The 23316-nt window shown below is 35.2% G+C and overlaps 2 protein-coding genes across 2 annotated transcripts in view; one reads left to right on the top strand and one right to left on the bottom strand.

Moving 5' to 3' along the window:
• Positions 1–1694: 1694 nt before the first annotated feature.
• On the bottom strand, positions 1695–12022 carry phyh (phytanoyl-CoA 2-hydroxylase). The gene is made up of 9 exons (XM_015392800.1): positions 11886–12022; positions 10443–10498; positions 10166–10276; positions 8422–8590; positions 6687–6768; positions 6410–6591; positions 5320–5469; positions 4579–4710; positions 1695–2341 (listed from the first exon to the last, which is right to left on the bottom strand). Exons 1-9 carry the CDS (start codon positions 11949–11951, stop codon positions 2288–2290), a joined length of 1002 nt encoding a protein of 333 aa, XP_015248286.1. The 5' UTR covers positions 11952–12022; the 3' UTR covers positions 1695–2287.
• Positions 12023–16164: 4142 nt separating this feature from the next.
• Positions 16165–23316, top strand: part of LOC107096243 (cyclin-dependent kinase 17) — a 43793-nt gene continuing 36641 nt past the window's right edge. The window contains exon 1 of the mRNA XM_015392817.1: positions 16165–16477. The gene's annotated coding sequence lies outside the window, so the exon portion shown is untranslated. The remainder of the gene's footprint in view (positions 16478–23316) is intronic.

Raw genomic sequence — 23316 nt, 5'->3', positions numbered from 1 at the left:
GAACGAGCTCAAAATCTGACCTGTCTGCAGGACAAAAAGGTACATTCTGTTTTTCTAAACATGTCAGTATCACATTCAGGTTTTTTTTTTTTTATTATTGAATACTTTTGTATACACATGCTCTGTCCTTCTTTTTACCCCCCTCATTTATTTATTTATTTATTTTTATTTATTTATTTATGTACTGTTTGCCAGTATAGCATTGATAATTGACGTCCCCCTACCGGATAAACTTGGCTGTTACCATAAGGAAGCTGTGTATGAAACTTTATAAGAAGTGACTGTGAGAAAAAAACAAAAAATATAAACGGATGCAATGGAGACAGAGACAGAAAAGGTAGAGTGAATGGGAAAGGGGATAAGAATAAAGTGGAGAGAGAGAAAGAATGAAAGAGGAAAAAAGAAAACAGAAAAACAGCAGAAACTACTAGAAGTGTGCTTCCACACCTGCAAGAAACAAACACCCACAGCACATCAGACCACAACAAAACAGGGAATAATTATTATAATTTATATTTTTTTATTTACATTTTTTAATCATTTATTTATTCCTCTTTGATTTTTAAACTTATTTAGCATACTATTTTAGTATTTGTATTTTTTTTATATGATTTATGATTTTAAAAATATGTATTGCTTTATTTATTATTTACTTGTTTTTTCATCCTTTATTTAATATTTGCATTTTATGCAAATTTTATCATTCTAATAATAATTGAGGTATTTATTTACATATTTTTTTATATTCATTTTGCATACTTTGTCAACTTGTTTGTATTTTTTTATCCTTGGATATTTGTATTAGTAATTGACACATTTTTTCCTCTTTTAATTTATGTTGCGTAATCTATTGTTTTTGTCTCTTTTGTATCTTTCACTTTTTGTAATTTATTTATAAAGATTTATTTTTTTTTATTTGTTTAGCCTACTTTATTTTGTCTTTGTGTTTGAAGAATCATTTTTATTTATTATTAATGTATTTTTTCTAATACTTGTTTTTCATACTTCATTTAATATTTGTATTTTTATAATTTATTCCTTGTACTTTTTATTTTCTTTTTAACTTTTTTGCATGCTCTATTGTTTTTAATTGTATATTGTACTTTTCATAATTTTTATCAATAATTTATCTTTTATACTTGTTACTGATTTTCAAAGTGGGTCAAAAAAAGGAAGTGGCTTTGCAGACACTGAAGTTTCATCAACACTTTGCATACAATATGTGTCTTAATTAGTTATTTTCTCTTAAAAGAAATAATCTAATCATGTTTTCTCTGTGTAAGAACAGGTTTATACCATAACTGGTTTAATTTAGGGTTTGTTTGTTGAAAAAAAGCCACAAAAACCACAGATTCAAGGATAATATTTTCTTTGGAGGAAACATTAGCCGTATCAGGACTACGACAGACAGACCAAGAAGTAAGAAAAGCTAAATCCTGCGCCTAGTCAAAGCCCAGATTGTGTGGAATGACCTTAAATGGCGGCACAAACATCCAATTCTATAATCCCAACCTACATCTCCAGGCTGAAAGTGAGTATTGAGTTAATCCTTCCACAGACAGACTGGTGGACGGCTACAGGAAGCGCCTGATGTTTCCATCACAGAGGAAAGCTAAAGCTAAACATTGCAGACTGTTCCAAATGATTCCAAAGAGTACAATTTTTTTAAATCACATCTTTAATGATTAATAGTTATGTTTCACATTTAAGTATGATGAGATCCTTGTTTTGCAATTTCAGGAAAAAAAAAGGTTTATAAGTCGAGTTACATCCCAACAACAAAAATCACACTCCATTAGCTTTATTGTTTCAACAAGAAACCAGCAAATCAGAAACACTTTCTTACTTTATTAAACAGGTTTGGTTAAATCAAACAGTTAAGTGTCAGATTTTATAATGCTGTGGATTTTATTTTGATGGTAAAGAAAAAGGAAAATGTGTTTTATTGGTAGACATTTAAAAAAAAACAACCGATACGACTCAATAAGTTTATAATCAACCACTGTAAATTATTTCATTTTCCAAAGAAGCATCAAGATTAATCCACTTTATCATGAAAACATTGACTAAAAAGGTGCTGGAAGATCAAGGCCTCTTGGCGTAAAGTGCTGCAGTCTCCTCCCTCTAACAAACACACACGCAATCTCTCCTCATTTACATGTAGTTATCTGTACTTAATTACAATCAGTTTTTAGAATTAAATCCCTTTACCTTGCATTTAGCAAAAAGAGGTTAGTTCATTAATATTTTATTGTGCTGTTTCTGCGTGTCAGCAGTCGATGTGTCCTCAGAGCGAAGTCCTCTCTCCCTGCACCAGGCGACCCCTGAAGGCCCAGGTATCCTGTGGATTTAGAACACATAACATATGGTATATTTATGGTATATTTTACTTCTATTTCATCTTTTTGGATGCTGTTAACAAGCGAGGCCTATGAGGTGTCTTCAGAAAGTTGAAGTAGGTGTGTTTTAGGAACTGGTGTGGTCAGAAAATTTAAATTTCTCTTATTTCCTATATTAATTTATCCTATTTACTCACTATTAAAGTTTTCACTCGGCCTTTTTCACCTGCAAGGCAACACAATTCTCCTGCGTGATGGTGTTTTTGTTTTTGTAATTTGTTTTGACTCTGACTACTTTCCATTATTGTAAGTAAGAGGGAACGGACGCTGCCCAGGCAGAACAGGGCTGAATGCCATAGCATTAGAGCTGTATGATGAACTGTTCTCTCTTTGCAAAGATATGAAAATAATGTGCCGACTGAGTGAAATCCATCAATCTCCGTTTATTTAACTAGGGTGAATAGTTGAATACTTTTTTTTCCTACTACACTGACTGCAGTGTTTTAAATGTCATTTGGCAGAGCATGCATACTCTGATAAACTGTATCTTTTATGTAACGTGGGGTTCCACAGGGTTCAGTTTTGGCTCCCTGCTGTTCTCTCTTTATCCTTTACGTTTACTGCTACCTTCAGGAAACGTGAGGTTTCTATACATTACTATGCAGATGACTCCCAGATTTATCTCTCTGAAAGGCTTTTTAAACAGACCGACTGTTAAAATGTGTTCATGACATTAAGGCTTAATTATGGTGGCAGACGGGTGACAATGCAAAAAAATAAATAAAAATGCAACCAAAAAATGCTGCAATCACTGAAATAGAAGCAAAACTCGACAATCAAAAGAGCAAATGCAAACAAAAAATACTGAAAGCGAAAAAAAAAAAAGCCACAATCAGAAAGAAAATTAGGCAATAGTAAAAACAACAGCAAACTCGCTCTAAAAAAATGGAAGCAATCCAGACCACCGGGGGGATTAACCAAAGAACAGACCACATAAACAGTTTTACTAATACATATGTTACTATGTATACGGTAATTATGTTGTCATTTTAAACTGCAAAAAAGATCTAGAAATAAGAAAAAAATATTCTTAAATTAAGTGTATTTTTCTTTAATTTGAGTAGGAAAATAATATAATTTCTTAATATAATTGGTATTTAAAAAAATAAGATAATTAGACAATATGCATTTGAAATAAGAAAACGTCATTGTTTCTTCTTATTTTAAATTAAATTGTCTTGTCTTGTCTTGCAAAGTGTCTCACTTATCTCCTCATTTCAAGAAAAAATATGCTTATTTTAAGAAACATTACTTATTTAGATTTGTATTTTTGCAGTGTATAATACTGTAAAACTATGTGTTTGAAAATTAAATGAAAGATAAAGAACCTCTCCTTTCTTCCTCCAACTTTCTTTCTTTTTTTAAATCCAGCATAAAAGATTGACTTCCTGTTTGCGTGGAGGGTCTGGTGAAATGTTTAAATACCCCCTGGTACTGCTACAGTCAGCAAAAACACAAAACTCCTGCCTGACCAACACAAAATAACTCCAAACTCCATCCCCGCAGCATGACGCTGCCACCACCGTGTTTCACCATGTTTATTTTAGACTTTAAGGATTTTTTAATTCATTAATACAATAATTTGAAATTGTAAAGGAAATGTATGAGCAACAGAGTCAATAACAAAAAAAAAAGCTTTATTGCAAAAAAGGGATATATCACTGGGTGTGAAAACTATCTAACAACCCTGGTTATAAACCAGCAGGAGGGATCCAAACACAGATGCTTGATGCTCAGCACAGCCTGATGTCAAGTGATACGCAGCGATGACCAACACATGTAATGTTTATGTTCTTTTGGTTGACCACAAAAACAAATTAGTTAATCATGCTGTCATTTCAGGGCAAACATAGCCATGCTACTGTGATATTAGCGATACAAAAACACACCGTGAACCGATGCAGATGGAAGGTGTTTGGAGTTCAGGCGTTAGCGATGTGCAATATGATTAAAGCACACGGAGGGGGCGGGGTTATCTGCATGTCTGCTAAGATTATCCGCTCGCCTGCAGGGATAAATATAGCAGCTGATCTACAACTTAATGCTCATGGATGAGCTCAGGTGTTTTTATCAGACTAGAATCACATCAGCCGGTTAGGTTAAATGTAAACAATGATAAAAATTAAAAACATAGTTATAAGAACGGCTCATAAAGGAGAGTGTTATAGGGATTTCTAACCTTGAAGGCCACCTCGTTCATTCCGTATTTCTTCTGCGCGATCGCCGACACCTCGTTCTCGATGTTTTCCTGTGTGGTTCCCTTCACATCGATGTAGTAGCAATCAGCGCTGGCGTAGTGGCAGGAGATGGCCTGGGGGGGCGCACACATCAGCGTCATTCTTTCAGTCCCTGATGTTCCTCTGAGACGCATCATCACTTAAACTCTAAATGGGGACTTTTTAGGAGGATAATCTACATTTTAAAAATAACTGAAGATGTCAGAATAATGTTGGAAATATTCTGCAAAACTCAAGTAAAATATGTATAGTTTAAAAAAATTCCTGAATGTTGTTGAGCAAAATAAATGAAACTTAACAATGAGGTGAATTTTGTTCCAGTGTTGTTGTAAAGAACATATTTTGTAAATAGAAAGAAAAAAAATTTTATTCATTCATTTTTAATTAATTTTAATTTAAAAAAAGGTAACTTTGATGTTTTCTTAGATTTTAATGTTTTCAAAATATGTATCTTTCTTTTCTTTTTATTGTTATTTTTCATTAGTTCTTCTCATTTTTTTTTTTTTTTTACACTTTTTAGTTTTCAAACTCTCTTATTTTCTTCAACATTGACTTAACTTTTAGAGAGTCTTGTTAGTTTTGCTTTCTCCCATACTTAGAGTAACCCTCCCCAGGTTAAAACCATAAAATATTCTCAGTTTTTAAAAATGTTTTATTTATTAGTGACACATTCAGAGACGTACCTTACGGAAGCCCTGAGTCTGGTTCATGCCGGAGCCGTGGATGAGCAGCGGGTGGAAGAAGACCGTGTCGCCCTTTTCCATCTCCACGTACATCCTGGGGTGGTTGGGGTCATAGTCCCGCACTCCATGGTACATTTTGTTCACTCCTCCCTGAAAACACAAAGCGATGAACCTCTTAGCAGGATTCTGGCAGTAGAACTATGGAGTCAGATTTGTACCATTATTGTTGCAAAGAACACATTTTAGGAAAAAAATTTTATTGAGAAATTAGACTTAGAAAGAATTACTAAAGTAAAAACAGGTTTTCAGAGCAACTTTGCTTTTTTTTTATTTTTTTTTATTTTTCCATAATGTTCTTATTTTTTTGCTAATTTTATATGTTAAAATGTTACTATTTCAAATATTCATTTTTTTTGCAAAAAATGTCTTTTCCAGAATTTCTTCAGATCAAGGGGTGGACTTTCCCCTGGAGGGAGGGGCGAAGATGCATTTCTATTGGTCTGCTGGATGCTAGCAACAAGATTTTGATTGGTCAATGTGCTCATCAACAACAAGCTTTTGTATTGTGCTTGAAGTGTGGAGAGTGTAATCTATAAGACGCAATTTGAAAAACTAAAATTAAAAAAATTTAATTTGAAAATATATATGTAAAAAAGAAAATATATTTGTAAAAAATTTGAAAAAGAAATTTAAGTTAAAAATATAAAATGCATAAAACACTGAAAACAATTAAATGTAAAAATATATAATATATATATAAAAAAAAAGATGTAATATATCTGCAAAATAAAAGTAAAAAGAAATTAACAATATAATATATAATACAAAAATAGAAAATATGAAATCTAAAGAAATGTAAAATAGCAAAACATAATATGAGCAGGCAGCAAAGTTACTCTCACAACCATTTTTGAATAAAACATGTTTCAAAGTTACTGGATTCCCGGATTGTATTTTCTATTTTTTCAAATTAAATTCACAAAATGAATTTTTTTTATATATATATTTCCCATCTAGAAAATATTTTCTTTGCTTGACACAATAATGAAACAAATTGAACTCCATACATTTCCTCCAAAGGTGACCCTACCTCCCAGTTTGGGTAGTCGTGCTCCATCAGGTAGCCCTTGTGCGTCCCCGGCAGGACGACCAGACAGCCGTTCTGCCTGTTCACCTTCTCCATGGCGGTCCAGGCACAGACAATGCGGTCAGTTGGACGGAAGGGAAAATAATGCAGATCCTGGTGCATCGGGTGGCGAGACGTCTTCTTACCTGGAGAAACAGATCAACCAAAAAATAAAGAGAGCTCATTTAAAGCATGATCAGGGTACCAGAACGGTGATTCAATTTCTGCAACATTTTAACACCTGCATCAGGAGGTTTGTTGATCAGCATGGTGTGCATGGCCATGATGTTGGGCCCAGTGAAACACTCCACGTACTTCAGGATCTGTTACACAGAAAGAGACACAAGGTTCTCCCAACAGAGCTTCCACCAAACATCAACCATGAATCTGGAATAGATTTTATTTGCACCAGTTTCTAGGTTGGTTTCCAGTCACTCAGTGAAACATAAATTCGATTCTCTGCCCTCATCAGACTGGTTTTATCTCCCAGAGATTTCCTCTCATGCTGGGAACAGCAGCAGCTTTTTTTTCCTATTTAGTTTTGTTTACTGATTTTTCTTTTTATATTTTAGTTTTAGTTTGTTTTAGTATTTGTTAGCTAGTTTAGGTTTTATCAGTTTCATGTATAGTTTTAGTGTTTTTCATATAATATAACTTACATTCTGGGGGCAAACACATGGAGAGCGCAGACCGCCACCAATCAGCAAAGTTTGCCCCGTATTGTGACTTTAAACCTATAGCTACACTTAGGAAACTAGATCTCATATTAACACAATATGCTAAAGAAATAAACTAAAACATGCTCTCATTTTAATCAGCTTATTACGGGTTCAGTTATTTCCTGATAAGGCTTTTTTTAAATTTTCAGTCAAGAAAATGTTTCATAATTCTATTTTTTTTTTTTTGGGGGGGGGGGGGTTTATAGCACTATGTGTTTTTTCTTTGAGAAAATACACTGACAGAGGGGGGTATAAGGGAGGGGAAGAGACATGCGGCAAAGGACCCCAAGTGAGATTCAAACCCGGGTCGGCCGTGTCGAGGACTAAGGCCTTCATACATGGATTGTGCGCGCCAAACACTGCGCCACCAAAGCACGCCTGTATACCTAGTTTCTGTTGTTTAATTAACAATAATAACCTCAGTGTTTCATTTAACTGCTTCAGTTCGTAAGTCTGACTTGTTTTATTGTCATTTGGGCTGACTTGGTTACTATGGCGACTGCCCCAGTGAACTTAGGCTGGTCTGGAACAGGTTTAGAAATCAAACTAAAGATTTGATCTGCAGTTTGCATGTCTGAAAACAGGTGCAAACATGCTGGATCTTCAAAGAAGGTGCAAAGGGATTTGTGTTTGACTTCAGCACACTGTATGCAAAGCTTTTCTAAATTTTATTTTTTGCATGAGTTCTTGTTTATGTGACCTATTTAGGACCGTGTTTGGAATATTTAAGTGAACCAAAGACTCTAATTTGACTAATTTGGTGGAATCCCCATTTTTTATGTTAGGGAGTCAGGTTGAAGGTAAGATGTGAATTCTAATGACCGAGCTGCACAAATTCATGGGTGGTGGACATAAACATTTACTATGAGCAAAGGGATTTTTATAAGTTGTAAACAAAACCGAGGCAGTATTTTATTTTTTTTTTTGTATTTCTGACAGTCAGGTGTAAACTGACAGCCAAATATCTACAGTCCCTGTTGCCACAGAGGAGGCATTGGTCCAATGATGCATATAAACGGATATTATATTCAATTCTTCTACATACTTTTACCCTGCACTGATAATCCTGATTAGGAGGCCTGCTGTTTACAGAGCGTCGTAAATTCAGGGTCATCTCTGATGTTACAGAGTTTAAAAGTTCACCCGATGGTTACATCACCAACAAATCACCTAAAACATGCTTTTTTTTAATGTTGGCTGTAGATTTAATCTGTACAGAAAGAAGAGTTGAATCTGTGTGAGTTTGTGTTTGTAAACCTGTGGTAAGGCACAGTAACGGAACAACTCTGGGTTTTCCTGGAAGTCCTGGAGTTTGGACACCGCTCTCTGATCCGGAACAAACTCTGACTTTGATATCGCCACGTCCCTCATCACCACCAGGCCCGGGACCTTTACTTCCTGCCGACAGATCCGTTCAAACTCCTTCCTAAAGAGAAAACAAAAACATCAGGCTTTATCTCTCTGATTGAGACCAGAACGGTTTCCTGTCCGTCAACTGGAACCTAGTAAACAAAACATATATTGCAGAATAATATGACTCAAAACCTGTGTGGTTTTAACAAGAAATAAATAGAAAATCTAAAAAAAAAAAGCAGTTAAAACTTTTTTGTGAATACAAATCTGAAAGGTTTAAAAGATCAATGGAACATGGTGGTGGGAGCATCATGCTGATGGATGGAGCTAATGCAAATCAAAAGAGGCTGCAGAAAGTTTTCAATCAAGGTGAATTTATTTAAAGCTGCAGTGTTTTGGCTAAGATCATAGCATTTTCAGGGGTTATTTTTTTTTTTTTAGCCCATTTTTGTATTTTTTTTTATTATTATTAAGTCTTTTGTGAATCTGCAGCTAAGTTTCAAAGTTGCTACTTTTGCCACTCAGTCTATGGAGGGAACTTTGTTACATCACAGCTGCAAAGAATGTGTTTTGTAAATGGGAAAAAAATACAACAAAAAACAAAAAACAGAAATAAAAGTGTTTTTTGTTGATTGCAATTCGAAAAAAATAGGTTGTGCAAATAAAATCTGAAAAAAATCATGTTTTGTAAATTGAAATAAAAAAAAAATCAAAAAAATTTTAAATATAAAAAAACACATATTATTAATGTAAATTCATAGAGTAACTGTGTTGTTTTCTTAGGTTGCATTTTTTCGAATAATTAAACATTTTTTGTCGCAAATTTTAGATTTTTTTTTTTAATACTTTTTAAATTCAAGTTTTTCCAATTTTTTTATTTTTCAAACATCTCTTTCTTTTTCCAAATCACCTTCTCTTCCCTTGGAGCGAAGACACATTTCTATTGTCTGCAAAGTATATAGTCTATAGTATAGTCTGCAAAGTGCCCTGAGATGACAGGTGTGAATTAACGCTATATAAATAAACCGAACTAAATTGATTTAATGTAGTGAAGGTGAGATTAAGTCTCATGAGGCATTGAGCTGTTTGGCCAAATTGTTTCAACGATCTCAACAGTTCATGAAACTTCATGTGAACATGTCACCACCTATTGGTGGAAAGCAGAACTACAGATAGTAATATAATCAGATTTTTTGATATTGTTTCTCTTGTTTTTTTCCCCATTTAAGTTGCTTTGAAATAGTTAATGATTGGTCTGTATAATAAAATCTTTTTTGACATATGGAATCTGAAAAAAAAAAGCAAAGTTCTTCTCAAAATCCTTTTTTTTGATGAAGTTTTTGAAAGTTTCATTTCGTTCCAAATTTCTATTTACAAAACATGTTCTTTGTTTCCAACAATAAGGGAACCAGCCTGACGGACTGATAGATGAACGTAAGACCAGTTAAATCACATTAAAGCAGCATTGAAACAAAGAAACAATCCCAACAAACCAAAAATTATTTATCCATAAACATGAACTAAACAAGGTTTCTAACATTTCTTCATAAGTTAGCCCCATAAAATCAGGGTAAATCAGACTTTTATAGTAATAAAACAGATTTTTATGTAATAAATAAATAATAAATCTTCTTGAGTCCAAGCGTACCTGAACCTGTCGATGTCCGCCTCAGACACCAGGTTCCTGATGAGGAGGAAGCCATTTTCCTCATAGAAGCGTCGCTGCTCTGGGGTCAGCACGCCTGTGTCAAAGGAGTACCTGTGCAACATGGCGACCAATCAAATCAGATGGATGCGAAATCAGAGCAGCTCCTTTAAATCACTGATATCTGTTACAAAGTTTTTCATATTCAGGAGACACAAATGTTTCCAGCTGCAGCTTTGATGCCAAGTTAGATAAGTAAAGCTTTTTGTTTTCCTCCTACCTGAACTTCTGAGGGGGGTTGCTGGGGAGGGTTAGACCAGACGTTGGAGACGCTTTCTTTTTTAAGAAATCAAGGAAAAAGTATATAAACATCCAATGTTTCCTAAACTGATCATTTTCTTTAGAAATATGTATAGAGGAAAGCCTGCTCTGTGATTGGATGCCCTCTGGATGTGCAGGATATGGGAAATAAAAAAAAAGATCCTAACTAAGTTAACATCTCTGTTGGATAATGTTTCATGAAGTTGTTGCAGAACTCCAGAGCTCCTTTAGTGACTGCACACTTAATGCACCAGGAAGCGTTATCACAGATCCTTCCTCCCAGCAGCTGTAATACTTTATAACCATAACTGTTCCCAACAAACTCAATAAGTTGTTACATTAATGCTGATTTTGCACAGTTTGTACCTTAATCAGTTAAATAACATGCTGCTGCCATTTTGCATATCTCTGATATAGTTAAAAACACTCTACAGTACAGTATTTTTATTTGTTTATTTTTAACTCTTTGCTATTATGTTATTCTTATACACTTTTCTAAGATATGCATTTTTGTGACCATTTTTTTCTATAATCTTGTTGCTGCTGTAAATACCAGAATCCCCCCCTGCATTTTATCTTTATCTAAGGTAATATTTTAAAAATCTTTTTCAACAAATTTTACATATTCATTTTATTTGTCATTGCGTTTTACAAATTGCAGTCTTTTCAAACTGTGTTTTCCTAGATCACATTCCCTTAATTTAAAGCCAAACACAAATGTTCGTCATGTTGCTAACAACCATGCATACAAATAGAAATGTGTATTTGCTTCTATCTCCGGAGGACAGCCCGCTCCCAGAAGTAAAAACAATGTAATATGGAAGACACAAGAATTAATCCTTTAATTTAAAATAAATAAAAAATTGGAAATTTGAAATTGCTACCAAAACCTATTTTTTAATAAGCCTTTTTTTTATGTTTCATTTCTAGATCAAATTTTTCTTTCCTTTTAAACTTCCATTTACAAAATATATTTTTTGATAGCAACTATGATAAGGACAGAATTCACAGCATAGATGGCATACAGTGAGACTATGCACCTTTAAGATTTTATATTTAGCATTTTCTGCCTCACTAAAGAAAAAAAAATCTAATGTCAAATTACACAAATGTTACTTTTTTTTTACACATCCGGCGTCCCATACAGGAGCTCTATCGAGTTCTCAAGGACTCGTGCGCCTTTAAGCCTGTAAGACAGACCAGACAAATGTAGACCAGCAGAATCAGCAGCAGATATAAACAAACTCAGCCGCAGGCTTCTGCCCAACACTCTAAAACCTGAGAGAAACGTCTAAAACACCCAGGATCAGTTAACCATGCTCCATGACTGCTGCTGTGTTCAGCCTCTCGCTGCCGAACTTCCTGCAGGTCAAACAATCGGAGCCTCACAGTGAAAGGATACGATGGAAGCAGCTGATCGGTCCAGGTGATTGATCACCATTCGGAGTCTGTCCGCAGATCGAGACATCTTCTTTCTTTGAGTCCTCAGAAAAACACAAACAGCCGCTGTCTCCGGACTGGAGTAAAGGTAGCGGGAGTGACGTCACACGCACGCGCAACGTCATGCAGAGCGGACTGAGGCCATCTGTGGGCAGCTTCTGGAAAACTGGGTTTAGATAGTTTATTACAAATACATAAGCTCACTGACAGACAGATATAAACAGGGATATGAACGTGATGAGAAAATGTATCTGTTAGAATTAAGAAAGACTATAAGAATTTTAAATTAAGTTTTACTTAAATATATAGGAAAAACTACAACTTGTAAAGACTTTATTCTTAATAACATGTTTTGTAAACAAAAATAAGGTTAAATAAATGTTGTTATTCCTCACTGTGCTGGTAGAGAGAAAATAAAAATACTGTCTTGGTCTAGTTTTGCTTCCACTGTCTCAGTTTTTATTCATCTATCAGTGTTTTGGATTATGGCCACTGAAAAAATAAAATTAACTGATTTTTAAATATTATTTTAATATAATATGGGGGAAAATCTGAACTATGAGAATCAAAAGTCAGAATTCTGACTTTAATCTCAAAATTCTTACTTTTTTCTTATAATTCTGAATGTAATCTCAGATGTCTGACCATGAAGGAATAGATTGTAGTATGGAAGAGGATTAGGGCAACTGAAAAACCAAAGTGTTAACTGATTTTAAGTTTATTTTAGTATAATAAGGGGAAAAAGATCAGAATTATTAGAAAAAAAAAGTCATAATTCTGAGATTAAAGTCAGAATGCTCACTTTTCCGGTATTATACAAAAACAAAATTTAAAAATCAGTTAACTTTAAAAAATTCTTTCAGTGGCCAATAAACCTAATCCGTAATTAACAAACTGGGCTAGAAAAAAAAATAAAAAAATGAACAAATTCTCTCCGCCTCTTGATTTACCTTCTCTTTTGCTTTGCAAAGAATGTTTATTTTAAATAGAAATTTGTGAGTTGAAATACAAATAATACATTCCAGAAATCAAACTTTGAAAAACGTTATATTCAAAAAGGTTTGAGAATAATTTGTCGTTTTCTAAGATTTGTTGTTTTTTAGATGTTTTATTTTACACTTTATTTTTATAAATTTTATCTATTTATTTATTTATTTTTCAGATAACTGTCACTCACTGAGTTTTACGAATTAAGTTTATTTCAAATTATCAATGAATTGTCACTAATGTCAGCTAATCAAAAGAAATGCGTGTTTTCTAGTCCGTCCGAAGAATAATAATGATAATAATAATAATGATAATAATAATAATATTAATTGAACTTTTTATTGATCTCACAGAAATTTACCTCTGCATTTAACCCATCTACTTGGGGAGCAGTGGGCTGCCATTGTGAGGCACCTGGGGAGCAGTGTGGGGGTTAGGGGTCTTTGCTCAGGGACTGTGGGAGTGGGGCTTGAACTCAGAACCTCATTATTCCAAGCTCCATCCTGGATTGAAATATCATCTGTGCAGCTGCCATCAACGCCTTCAAATATAGACGATAGAATTGGACCTGTTTTTCAGTGCTTAATTAGAAACTTTTAAACCATCTGACTGTGTGATCGGTTAAAGATAAAGTGGAGGATGTTCTTTTTCCGGGTGGATCATCAAAATAAATAGTCCTCATAACTGTCAATCATTCTGGTGATATTTTTACATAAGGCTACGCGCTCGTTCCCATTTTCACTTACTGGTGGTGAGTCTGTAATAGTGGAAAAATTGCAAATCTTCTTTTGGAAAGTAAGCTTGTATGAGCGATGCAAACAGCTACTTTTAAACAGAGCATGAATGATGGAAAATGGGGTCATGCATGCTCTCGCACGCGTTTATTAGGTGTTCCCTTAATGGTGCAGGTGCATGTCCATATTTTTCTAAAGAATCAGGGCGGATCTTTTCAAGAATTCACCAAAATCCCCCATTAAACCCTAAAATGTCTCCAAAGAGTCATGACAGTTGTATGGATTTAGCTTTTCCCTTCACCAGTTTTATTACGGCTTTATATTCATCAATATCCCTGTTGTGCTCAGTAACAGACAAACTAATATAACAACAGGTATATCAAGCATAATTAGTGCTCCATATTTGGTGTTTTACACGACTATAAAAGAATACACTCTCAAATGTGAATGTCAAACTTATTTATAACAGGCCCTGATATAAACCTACCGAGCTGTTAAGGAATAAGAAAATACTACAGCTGTTCTCCACTAGGGGGAGCCACAATACAACGAAATAGAAACCTGAGAGATGTAAAAGGCATGAAAAAAATAAATAAATCCAGCAATGAGAACAAAAAACGATTTATATAGTTAAAAATACTTGCAACATCAACATAAAATGATTATTTTTTAACAGTAAAATGTTTTTGTGTTTCTATGGCTTCATCTTGTAATGTGGGAAATAAAGGTGATTCAGATACATTTAGAAAGGAAGATTAACCCTGATTTAACATAAAATATCTGGACATGAGTAGAACCTAAAAGCTGTTTTACCCTTTCAAGAAGGTGCTTCTTACTCCACCAACATCTGACATTATTCTGAGGATAGTTTCCTCCACTAGTTTCAGCTCTGACAGGTTAGAGGGGTTTGTTTCAGGTCACCACAGAACATTTCAGTGGGATTGATTGGTAGATTATCAATGTGGGGCCAGTTTAATGTTGTCAGGCACAGCTCTGCTTCGGCTTTAATTATATCCCCTCTGTGGCAAACCTGCTGCCCATAACACACTGTTAGTTTTATGCCAAACGTCTCCAGGGAAACAATATTTTTTTTGGCAACATGGGCGGTTCTAGATGGGGGCCAACAGGGGCCAGTACCCCTATAAAACTGATCCTGGCGCCTGTTATAAAGACACAATAATTAATACATTTCTAAACGTGATATGCACAGGAGGGCACCTTTGGATTCTGTTTTATTTATGATTTAAAAATTAAGGTGACCGATTCACTCATGTTGAAATGGGATCACAGTTTAAATCTGCTAAATGTTATTTTGAACAAAAAAAACCCCAGAATACTCTCATTTATTACTTATTAGAAGAATTATTATCATTTATTTTATTATGTATTATACATTATTGTTTATTTTACTTATGATCTAAAATAAGCAAAATATATGTAATATTCCTGAATTATGAATACACCGAACAAACATTCTAAAGAATTGCTTTATTTGATCATTTAATACATATTTATTTAGCAGCTAATTATTTCAGTTACTTTCTTCACATATTTCAGGTAAACTAAATGAATTTCAAGGGAAAAATAAACATTTTCTGTTGGAAAAACATTACATTTCACAAGCAGCTATTTGGTTCTTTGGCTCTTTTATTATATTTTATATGATAAACTATTGCCTTATTTTTTGTTTCATGCATTTCTGTGCTCCCATTAAAATGCATGTTTATGTCCATGTCTAAATTCTTTCTGCCAAACTTTAGCCTTCATCTATATATACGTATTTATTTTAATAAAGATTAATGTTTTATCCTTTTTCAACACAGTTAATTGGAATTAAAGTTATACAGTCTCCATGGACGGTTCCAGAGAGGGGGCAGTTCCCATGTTTGATTGGTATGTATCAAAAATTAAGTGAACAGTCTTTTTTTTTTTTTTTTTTTTTTTTTTAAATAAGAGCAGTTTCCTTTGATTTAAGCAAATATGTAAGAAAATTTGCTCATAGAAAAAAGAGGATTTACCTAAAGAAATGAAACAACTCTATTACATTATTTCAAGTACATAATATTTAATAATCTTATTTCAATTGGAAAAATACTCATCACTTTGGCAGATCATCTTATTTAACTATTCAAATGAAGTAAAAATACTTAATTTGATTTTCACATGCATTTTGCAGTCTAATACTAAATCATTTTCCTTATGATTCATTCGAGCAATTGAAAAGTTGACCTTTAAAATGTACTTAATCATTAGAAATTATTATTTAATGTGCTCGTCCTGCTTTTTTTCTTTTTTTTTTTTTGTCTTCAGTTTTGTCGAACCATGAAAAAACATTGTCTCTATGATTGTAGCAGTGTTTTATTATAAATAGTCTGGCCGGAAACACAATCAACCATCCTGGTGCTTTATTTTGAAACGTCTTAAACAACAGCCGCACTCTTCTTGAAAGGGGCGCGCTTTTATTTTGAAAAGCTAACGGAAGTCGATCTGTCCTCGCGCTAGCAGACGGTAGCTAGCGGTTAGAACCCTCCAGTGTGTGTCGACGCACGGTCCTCCTCCCTCAAGCCTCTTTAAATTGTCTTCACCGCCGAGCTATCGACATTTTTCGGGCACTTCGTCAACAGAAGCTTGTAGCTGTATGTGTGTCCCCGAGGATATTCGTTTCTCCGCCGGAGCCTCTGGAACAGCCCGTTAACACAAGCGGAGGTGTGTTATTTTTTAAAAAGACGCTGCTGACCGTGGTGGGCGGATAAAGGCGAGCCGAGGAGGGCATCCGGCCCTGGCTGGTAACTCCGGAGTGCGGGTTTGAAGGGACTGTATTCAACATTTTCAGGTAAGCGAGCTGAAATGACCTCACATTACCTGTCCGATAATAGACAGTGGCTCTCTACGAGGCTGTGGGCGGAAAAGGACGAAGTGTTGATTTCAGTCTGTGGGATGGAAACGAAGAGGAAACGGTAGCTGAGAAACAATCCGGCCAGCCGATTCAAGGCAGTAACAGGCTCTGTCTTCTTCACACTTCTTTGTGCTCACTATTATCATGTGTTAGTTTGCATTTCATATATGGGAGAAAAAAAAAAATCGAGGCAGGAATGTAAAGAAATACAGTTTTATCATCTGTAACCAGGGATCTTTCTAACTCAGAGTAAACTGGTTCAGCTTTTATACTTAATGCATGGAATGATATCAAGTTTTCATTCAAATGTGTAACTAAATGGGTTAAAAATATCAACCTTTCCAAAAAAAGGTTTCAGCAACACTAATAAAAGTCATTAAAGAGCTTGGAGTTTTGCAGAGAATCCTGGTTTATTTCCATCTTTCCCCCATTTTGCGTTAAATGAACCCTATTAAGGTTTATTAAGGAAATGCAGCTCAGATACAGGCATGTTTTCTGAGCATCAGCATCAGGAATGAACCACCCTGCTGTCTCCCTGGCAACAATGAGGTGTTGTAAAAGGGTGTAATGTTTCCAGAAAGTGCTTCTGCATGGTTGAATAATCTTACTGAACAGTTTTCATCCATCTATATAGATGATAAATGAAAGTTTGTGACTTTCCATCTCCCTCTGTCTCTCTTTCTATTTTTAATATTTCAGTTTGACCTGCATTTACTCCCATCATCCCTTATCTGGAATAAGTGACCACTCGATTTTATGTCTGCGTGGATCTGAATGGGTGTATTGACCCACATTGAGATGTAGACTGTTGGTTGTGGAAGTGATAGACCCCCAGAGGAAATGTAATTACCCTGCTCGACTCTCTGACCTCCCCCTGTCTGAGCACCATATAGCAAAGTTTGTATTGATCAGTCTCTGCTTTATGTTGTGTGTAGCAGCATCATAAACACTCCCAACTAGTTATAGTCAGAGTCTCACTCTGTCATTTGGATCAGAACCTTATATTTACAAAAAAAAAACCCTCAAAACATTGTTGAAGTATGAATAAAGTTCTAAAATGGTTGTAGATTCTGTTCAAATTATACGTAATGAATTTTGTTCCATTATTTTTGTAAGCAAAGAACACATTTTGTAAATAGAAAAAATGCAGTCCAGAAATAAAACTTTAAAAAGGTTTTTTAAAAATATATATGTTTTGTGAGAAACTTCTATAGTTTCTTTAATATGCATTTTTAATTTTTTAATTTAATTGCTTAAAGGGTTTTTAGATTTTAAATTTTCTTGTATTTTTTTTGTGAATTTCTGTTTGAAAATAACCAAATTCATAACGATCGATCTAAAAAGCAGAAATAAAAATAAATAAATAATGCAGAATCGGTAAAAGGAAGAAGAAATATCTAAAATGAAAATATCTTAAAAGACAAAATAGAATTTGAAAGAATAAAATAGAATAATAAAAAAAAAACTAAATCTCAGAAAAGGATCTTGAAAGCTCTTTTTGATTAAAACATGTTTCAAATGTTGATTCCTGGATTTAACATTTTTCAAATTCCGTGTTACAAAGCGTGTTTATGGTTTGTAACAACAATGGAACAACTTCACTCCATAGATTTATATATATTTTTTTTACATCACAACTCTAATATTTTTAGAAAACTGGACGATAAAGAAGTGGAAGCAGAATCCATTATTTTTAGATGACCCTACATAATTATGCTGCCACTACCGTGTTTTAGATGGAGTGCAGACTTGGATCTCTGCATGCTAGTACCAATTTTACTTTAGACCCCTTTACATGGAGACCAGCTGTATCTGCAGAAATATTCAGTGTTTCAAGCATTACTTCAACTTAGATTCAGCTTTTAGCGACAGTAAATCTTAAAATTGGATCCATGAGAGGAACAATGTCTGCAATGGCCTAACTTCTCATCTCTTTGCCGCCATTCTGCGTCCTTCCTGCGTTTTTTCTTGAACTCAAACCAATGAATATATACTACTGTGTCTTTAGTGTTGCTACATGCTAAACTAACTAAAACATGTATGGATTTATCAGATGGGTGGATTTCTATTATCTTATTCAGTGTTGGATCATTGTGAAGTCTGCAGGTGATGCTGACTGAACTTCTGGCCATTCGCCTCCACAACACTGTTGCTTAGGGCAGCCAGTCTGGAAGCTCGCAGCATCTTTCTGTGTTTTATGTAATCCTATAGCTTAGCCATTGTTTTCCAGATCGCAGTAATATAGATGGTCGGCTTTGTGCAGGTTTCAGACATAGCTGTGTGTGTTAGCATGTGTGGCCTTTTTCTTCTTTGGTTCTTTTAGAAAATCCATTAGTCTAAAAGCAGAGCATGCAATCGAGCTCTCAGAAGGAAAGTTCCTCTCTACTAGTGGTGCATATTTTTTGGGCACTAAAAGAAATGCGTCAATGGGCTGGATAGCGTGCACCAACCACTGCTTTGGGCTTCTTGCTCCTTTTATCTGTCTTTGCTGTCCAGTTGAGAGGTTCAGGTGAAGGGGGGCATTTTTTCTTTCAAAGAGGTGCAGCGTCTGTCCGGTTTTGCAACCATATACTTTTTCTGAAAATTTTAGCTTATGTCCTCAAAGCTATGTATCCATGTAATGAAATTTAAAGTCATACTTTTGTTTTTAATTAACTCTCTCGCTATTTGAAAGCTTAGCACAGTCGATATCTTGCATGCACTGCAGGGTTAGTCCCGCCGAGACAAAACATTAATTTAAGAAATATCATCTTTGTTAAGATGATAACAAAACTACGTTTTTTGTTTTTTTATATGCATGGCCCCATGCTGGATTTCAGAATGGCAAGAATGCTCCAAATGTCTCAATGTCTGTTGACTTTTGGAGCGACAAATGTTCGACTTTAAAAGGTTAGTAGCTTTCCATTTTTAAAGCAACACTGCAATTTTTAGGAGTGCTAAACCTGTAACTTCCAGCTTAAAGGTATGGTGGAGGATTTTTTTTCTTTTTCCAGGTGGATCATCAAAATAAGTGGTCCTCCTAGATGTCAGTCATTCTGGTGTTATGTTTACGTAAGACCGTCCTGCATACTCGTCCTCAGTTAGCTGTCTTTTTCTGTGCATGCGCACTTTTATGTGTCAGGCTACGGTTTCAGACAGTCAATGAAGCTCGCCTTTCTCACCGCAGTCCTTTGAAAATGGCCATGAGTCCTAAGAGGAAAAGTGTCTATGAAGGTTATGAGAAGAAGAGAAATGCTTCAGAAGAGAGAAACAGGACCAGGTTATTTTTGGGAGATTCTTTAATGGCGTACACTGAAAGCACAGGTCGTCTCCCCACGATGCCTCGTTTTGGAGAACTCCATTTCACATCACTGCTAGTAAAAATATCTACCTCTGTATGGTAACTTTTCAGGGAAGATAAGTTCATTTATTTAGTAATTTTCATCGTTGGTATTTATACCATGGCCAGAGATCCTTATTTACCCCGCAAACATCTCCAGATTTCCACTGCAGCACACACACATACAAGCATGCCATGATTTTTTTTATTTACCAGTAGTCTTATTTGCGGGGAAACCTTTTATATATGAATATGGGTGAGACGAGATCCATCCGAGCGACCGTCTTAATATTGCGTTCCTGCACCTCCTCGAGGAGAATGGGCTCGTGGATGCTCTGGCTCACGTTTTAATTGGCGTTCCCTCTAGGGAGCAAGTACAGGGATGAGCTTGTGCATTTTTTTTTAAAGGGGAGAGGATGGGTCATTTCAAAAATTCCCCAAAATCCTCCACTATAACTTTAAGCTCCCCCGAAAGCAACTGGTGAATGTATTGCTTTAATGTTTCCCATTAAGTGGAAGGTGTTCAGTCTATCAGTCCAGAGAAACAATATCATTAAAAAAGTAAGCAAATAGAAAACCCTTCATTTAAATAAATAAAACTTCTTCTGCTTTTCCTAAGCAATACCTCTTAGTGTTAAAGTTGTTAACGAGGGAACCAGACTCAATGTTGTGTTTATAAAGGATTTCAGAGGAGGCAGAAAAGCTGTGAGTATTGATTTGTTTCATAGATGGTGTTTATTACTGGCAGCTGATGCCGACAAAATTGCTCCTTCACTGTTTGGTTCTTCTGTGGCTTCGATGCTTTTTAGGAGGTTATTTCGTCTCCATCTTTGGAGGTTATTTAGTAACATTACTGAAGGGATTCAGTGATCTTAGATAACAGTTTTATGCTGTTAAACTTTTAACCTACCTTATATTGAAATGTTTTTCTTTCAATTAAAGGTTACCACTCATTATTTTGTCTTTGTTTAAATGGAAAAAACTAACAGTTTTACAAAAGACTCCATCTTAGCTGATATTTTGCTCCTCTAACTAAATTACCGCACACCGCAGGAAGGCTAGAGGGAAAAATTAAGAGCGCTTGTAGTGTTTCGAGTTGGCGGGTCGTATTTTGGATCACACACTTTAAGCCTGTTTATGGGCAGCATGTCCATCCCTATGATGAGCTACACTGAACTGAATTTGAGTTGTAGTCCGCTCCCCATCGGCCTTGTCAAAGCTGAACCACTTCCATATAATAGATGGAGGACAAGTCCCTTTTCTCGGTACCAACTCTTCAGATTGGGCAGCGGCCATGGTGTGAATAAACAGTGCAGCATGATATCAGGCGGAAGAAGGATAGGGACAGAAGCAAAAGCACAAGTAAAAAACGAAGGAGAAGATACTTTCTTGATATTACGATTAAGCAAAATTTCAAAATCTAATTCATTTAATTTATTGCCCAGCCCTAGAATAAATATATAAATATTTTGCATTTAAGATAAAATAAAAACTTTTTTGTCTGTCAATATGCTGTATGCAGAACTCCAAAACTGGAAAAGTTTTAGTTTCAGCTGGTTTAATTCTGTAAAAAAACAAAAAACAAAAAAAAATGTTTAAAGAACAGTTCACTACCCGATTATTCATCGATTAATTGAAAAAATAATAGACAGATTAATCAATTAGCAAAATAATAATTAGTTGCAGCCCTAGTTCACACCAAACATGAATTTCGCAGCTGGAGTGAAGAATTCCCAAGTTATGTCTTTGTAGAGGGCGGGTCTAAAGTGAAGCAAGGTGAAGGTGGTGAATTTAGCGAGGTGAATGGCACGATTTTGGCAAATTTAGCAAAATTTGATCGCTGCCTTACCTGCGAATTAAGCAAAGCGAAATTTGCAGAAGTTGAAAAATCTGAAGTTTTGTTTACATCCAGTTAGAACTAGATGTAACTGTTAGCGCAGCTCTAAGTAAGAGTTAAGGTGGCTTTTAAAAAACCTGTTTTAATTCAGCCTCATTTCCTTACTTGTTCGTCGTAACTCCAGGGCAGACGGTCACCTTTAGCAACATCCAATAGAAATGCTTTTATTGGTCGAGAGCGAGTGTTTTTATTGAAAAGAATTCAATTCATATCAACTAAATCTGAAAAACTGACATGTTAAGAAATAAAAAATAACGATATAATTGATGAAGAAATGAAAAAAAAAAATCTAATAAAAAAACAAAAAGAATTGAAAAAAAATTTAACTCTCACAACCTTTATTTTGATCAAGAAATTTCCGGTTGGGTTTTTTTCAAATAACAATTTAGAGAACATTATTTACTCCATAATGGAAATGCAAAGATGTTGCTTGTATTCTCACAGATTTATTCCTGTTTAGTGATTTACATTTACAGATTTAGGCGCCTACATAAACGTTTTTATTGACAGTTATCCTTCCTCGTACCCTCTGCTTGATGCTAGCTTCCCTTCCTTCCTGGGAGTCGTCCCCTCGCGGCGCCGCTGCAGCCTGGACATCACAGACGGGATGTCATAATTATCGGGTTGTTGCCTAGGGAATTGGTCTAATTCTATGGCTTTAGCCTCGTCGCACAGACCCACACAGACGCCCATCCTTAACTATACAGACACACACACACCACTGAGAAAGTTATGCTAGTCATGCGAGGAATGTCAGTTGTTGAGGGAACATTGTCTTTTTTTTTTTTTTTTTTTCCTGTCACACAAAAGCCCAGAGGATCTTTCCTGCTTCAAACTTTATCAAACTATTTTTGTTTTTGAATTAAAAAACATTGTATTGTGTTAATTTGTGGGACTTTGTCAGCCTATCAGGGAGTGATATCTGTTGGTGCTTAAAAGAGAATAAAAAGAAGTCTGTTAGATTGCTTTGTTCTCCTATTTCCCGTCTAACCTCAATGTTCTCTGCTGCGCTGGGTGAGATTGGCTCATAATCCTGAGATTAGGCTGTGGCGTTGTAAGAGCAACAGCAGACTGGGATTAAACACACACGCGCTCATAAAGGCCACGCATCCAAATAAACATGCCACTCATTCATGAATTTATCCCCCCAGTTAGGCAAGCGCTCACTGTAAACTGGAGCGGTGTCCTTTGACCTGGGAGAGGCTAAAATCTTCATTGCAGAGATCTGAGCCACTCTGTCGTTGCACACACTTAGTTCCTCTCATTTGTCGTCACACTCAGCAGCGTGATCAAGCATGTTTTTGGTGTTTGGCCATAAAAAACACGACGCCAACCTGAAGCATACCTTTGCTTTGAGTTAGAAACTGCAGATGACTGTTTCTTATTTCTTCTGGAATCATTTTGAATACAGATTTATTGAACAAATTTATTATTTACTGGATTATCCCACTCGCATAATTTCATCCAGAAAATGTGCAGCATTGTTGTATCATCCTTAATGTCATTCTTGAAGGGTCAACACCTTTAAAAACCTGAGAAATTAAGCTTTTTTTAAAAAAA

Source organism: Cyprinodon variegatus, unplaced genomic scaffold, assembly GCF_000732505.1.
Source record: "Cyprinodon variegatus isolate N-32 unplaced genomic scaffold, C_variegatus-1.0 Scaffold607, whole genome shotgun sequence".
NCBI classification, from domain to species: domain Eukaryota; kingdom Metazoa; phylum Chordata; class Actinopteri; order Cyprinodontiformes; family Cyprinodontidae; genus Cyprinodon; species Cyprinodon variegatus.
Note: the sequence above shows the minus strand (reverse complement) of the source record. Positions and strands in the feature narration are given on the sequence as shown.

Coding starts and splice junctions, on each gene's coding strand:
- phyh (XM_015392800.1), bottom strand. CDS start 11,951: ATGTCTCGATCTGCGGACAGACTCCGAATGGTGATCAATCACCTGGAC. Junction 6,592..6,686: donor CAACAAACCTCCTGATGCAG/GTGTTAAAATGT, acceptor CTGTTTCTCCAG/GTAAGAAGACGTCTCGCCAC. Junction 4,711..5,319: donor AGACTCAGGGCTTCCGTAAG/GTACGTCTCTGA, acceptor GCGCCCCCCCAG/GCCATCTCCTGCCACTACGC.